The sequence below is a fragment of the Condylura cristata genome, unplaced genomic scaffold (assembly GCF_000260355.1).
Source record: "Condylura cristata isolate star-nosed mole 26May11 unplaced genomic scaffold, ConCri1.0 scaffold00022, whole genome shotgun sequence".
In the NCBI taxonomy this organism is placed as follows: Eukaryota; Metazoa; Chordata; class Mammalia; order Eulipotyphla; family Talpidae; genus Condylura; species Condylura cristata.
Window position 1 is genome coordinate 36,887,377 of NW_004567123.1, and position 3,736 is coordinate 36,891,112.

Sequence of the window (3,736 nt, forward strand, 5' to 3'; positions counted from 1 at the left end):
GGGGCCGCGAGGCGCCGGGCCGGGCCGGGCCGCCGTCACTTTGTAATTAAATCACTGACGTCAGTGCGCGTTCCGGAGGCTTCATTCGGTCACTCTGGGAGGTGCCGGCCGGGGCTGGGGTCAAGCCGGCCTGTGCTCAGCAGCGGAGCACAGGCCCCTCCCGGCCGGCGGTCAGGGCCTGTGCCCGCGGAGGGCGGCAGCGCCCGCTCTGCCAGGGCCCTCTTGACACCCGACTCGCGCCTCAGGGGGGCCGCGCACCCCCCAACTCCAGGCGCTCTGACCCGCTGGGGCGCGGGAGCTGCCCTTTTATACCTAGTGCGGCCCACAACGGGCCAATCAGGTACGAGCTGTGAGCTGGTTGGTGCTAAATGGCCCAATCAGACTGGTAGGCGGGGCGCCCTGCAATATAAGGGGGGGGGGTGGCGGCGGAGGGGCTCCGCGCCTGGCCTCGGAAGAAAGGGGGCCCTCCCGTGGCCCTGCGGGCTGGGGCGCAGCACTGCCGGCTGGTGGCAGCCCCCAGTGCGAGTTCCATCCCCGCCCGCTCCAGACCCCCTGTCTCCCCGCTGCCCCCTGAGCAGTGCACTTGTCATTCTGCCCACTCTGTCTCTGGGGAGTTCTCTGTCACCCCCCCACCACCCCCCCTCCTGCCTTCGGCCCCATGGCCGCGTGCCCGGGCTGACCGGGGATGCCCGCTTGGCCGGGACGTGTCTCCTAGAGCGGCTTGACCAGGATGCAGGGCAGGAGGACGTCCTGCAGGCCGGCCGCGGCACGCATGGTTTGGGGTGGGGGCTCGCGATGGGACATGAGGGGCGTTGTCCGTGGCGGGGACAGGTGGGTGGGGGCTGCCCACGAGGACCCAAGATGCCAGCCTAGAGCCCCAGGCTGTGAAGACAGGCGGGCCGCATGGGGGGCTCTGAGCTGCCCTGCGGGGGGACCCTGGTGCTACACAGCAGTCTGCCGCCGGCCCAGGAACTCTGGGGTCCAGGCCCGCACCCCCCTCCCCAGAAGGCAACTGCACCCCGTCACTTTCCTCTTTTTTCCCTGTGGGAGTCAAACATTAACAGGCTCACGCCAAAGTAACTGTATGTAGGCAGGAAACCAGAACATGGCCACATACCCGAGGGAGGTGGGCGGTGCCATCACACCCGGGCTGCAGGGGCAGCAGTTACAGCTGATGATCATGAAAGACACTTGCAGCAGCTCTGGGGCAGAGGGGGCCTGGCCCCATCACACGCTGCTCCGCTTGTGGTTCACCGTCGGTGAGCACCCCAAGCCGCACGAAGAGACAGGAGAGCCGTGAAGGAAAAAGAAAGAGAACCCCCCCCAGCACCCCAGGACTCAAGCAGGGGCTGATGTTCCGCAACTGAAAAGCGAGGTGAGAGGGCACGGCGGCTCTCAGCAGACCCAGATCCGAGCGGGCAGCGACGGCCAGTGGCTGCGGACAGGAGACAGGCGCTGGGCAGAGTGAACGGGCTGGGACCCCGCTCCCCGGCAGCCAGCTGTGCCCAGGCCCCGGAGCCCGAGGTGGAGCCAGGGAAAGGGACAGAGAGGCTGTTTGGAAAAGTTAGCTCCGGGAGCCCCAACTTTGATGAGAGGCATGAATGTGGACTCTTTTTTTTAAGCTTTATCTATGGAAAAAAAATTTATCTATGCACAAGAACTGGGGTGCAGGTCAGAGTTGCGGGGGTCGGAGGATCCCCCAGAGACAGAGTGGGGAGCTGGATGCCAGATCCACTGAAACCCACTGCTGAGGGGGCAGCGGGGAGACAGGAGGGTCTGCTGCGCCCTGCCACCCCCTGGCCGGGCTGGATGGGAGCTGCAGCGGCTGCCGCCAGCTTCCGCCGGAGGCCCATGAGTGCAGACACCGTAAGGACGTCCACCTTAGCCTGGAGGCGCTGGGGCCCCACCACCCTCAGGCTGTCCACAGACAATGCCAAATCCCCAGCGCAGCAGGTGGGCACTGCCCCGAAGCATGGGCCCAGGCTCCTGCTGGTCCCCCGATACCAGCCAGGGACTGGGGCGCAGGGACGGACACCGCAGGGGCCGACTCTCCGTTGGCCCCGCGGCCTGACGGCGGAACCTGAACCCTCAGTCCTTATGGCATCCGCGTCTGGGCTCCTGGTGCGCAGCCAGGGTGCTTGCTCCGCCCGTTTTGGGGTGACCGCGCGAAGACGGGTTCTGTGGCCACGCGCCAGCTATTAAGGGGGGAGATTCGTTATGGCGCCCGACAGGTAATTCAGGCAGCTACCAGCGGGCCGCCAGCCAGCCCCTGAGGGGGGGGGGGGCGAGGCCGCGGCAGGGCCCTGGGCGGCGCAGGCAGCTGGGGGCTCCTCGAGGGCGCCACCCGAGCTGGGACTGGGGCGTCCTGCGGCCGCGCCCCAATGGCTCCCTGAAGGTGGGGAGCAGACGCAGGAGGCAAGGCCAGTGGAAGAGGTGGGGGCGGCCCCTCTGACGGGGCGCCCGGCCCGAGCGAGTGGGAGGGGCTCGGCCGGCGCGACGTCGTCGAGGGAAGATGCCGCCCGGCCCAGGGCGCCAGGGGACGTCACAAGGGCTGAGGCGCCAGAGGGCAGAAACCCGACGCCCGCGGGAAGGCGGTGCGGGCCCTCGGGTGGCTCAGGGCTGGGACAGGCAGCGATCTCTGGGGGGAGGGGAGGGAGGGCTGGGGGTGCAGGGGGCCCTCCTTGGGGTGCAGTGTGTCCGGCTGGTGGCTGGGGCGTCTGGTCTGGGGGCGGGACCCATCTGTGGGGGTGGGGGGCGCCGGGCTGGGGGTGCCTGGGCGTGTGGATGGAAATGGGTCCGGGCTGGGGGGGGTGTGAAGGGGTCCTGGCTGAGGGGTGGAGGGGGGCTGGGCTGGGGGGCGCCCAGACACCTCTGCGCAGCTCCGGGCTGCTGGGGAGGCACAAAGACCACCAGGCAGCGCTCGTGATGCGGGCATTACTGCTGACGTGTACTAAGTTAGAAATTAAATGTTAATAACGTTACGTGAGAAACAGCTTTGATTTCTGAAGGAAAAAAACATAAGTGGCGCTTCAGCTGGCCGGGCCACGGGCAGGACCCGGGAGAGGGGCGCCCGCGGCGGGCCGGGGTCTCCGCGCACAGGGACGGGGCGCCGGGCCGGCCGCCCAGACCACGGTTGAAGCTCCCGCGCCCCGGGGTGCACAGCCGGCCTCCGGGCCCTCTCCCCCCGCCCTCGGGACCTGGCGTCTCGCCGCGACCGAAACCCGATTCCCGCTCGGGGGCCGTCTGCGAGCCTGGCGCCCCGAGGGGCCCCGCCTCCGACCCGCAGGTGCGCCGGCTCTGGCCCGCAGGTGCGTGGCCCGCCATTCCCGGCGCCGCCGCCAGGGGCCGCCGCCGCGCCCCTATGACACAGCAACAATAGGGGCCGCTCTGGCCCGCGCGCCCCCGACCGCGCTTCCGCCGGAAGGGAGCCTGCGGCGTGGGGGCGGGAAGGTGAGGGATGATGGACGGTCGCCTCTGCTAATAGCTGGCGGGCTGGGGCCTGGGCCGCGCCCGATGGAGGCCAATCGGCGGCGAGAGCGGCGCGCGGGGCGGAGCAGGAGGGCGCTTCCGGCGGGGCCCGGCAGGCGCCGAGGAGGAAGAGTCCGAGCGGCGCCTCTCGGCCCAGTCTCGGCGCGGGCCAGGCGGCGTGGGGGCGGGAAGGTGAGGGATGATGGACGGTCGCCTCTGCTAATAGCTGGCGGGCTGGGGCCTGGGCCGCGCCCGATGGAGGCCAATC

At 69.7% G+C, this 3,736-nt stretch overlaps 1 protein-coding gene across 1 annotated transcript in view; it reads left to right on the top strand.

The window, feature by feature from the left end:
• The first annotated feature begins 1,105 nt into the window (after nucleotides 1-1,105).
• ADRM1 (adhesion regulating molecule 1) overlaps nucleotides 1,106-3,736 on the top strand; it is a 5,444-nt gene continuing 2,813 nt past the window's right edge. The window contains exons 1-2 of the mRNA XM_012728157.1: nucleotides 1,106-1,259; nucleotides 3,287-3,450. Of these exons, the coding sequence (XP_012583611.1) occupies nucleotides 1,106-1,259; nucleotides 3,287-3,450 (318 nt within the window). The remainder of the gene's footprint in view (nucleotides 1,260-3,286; nucleotides 3,451-3,736) is intronic.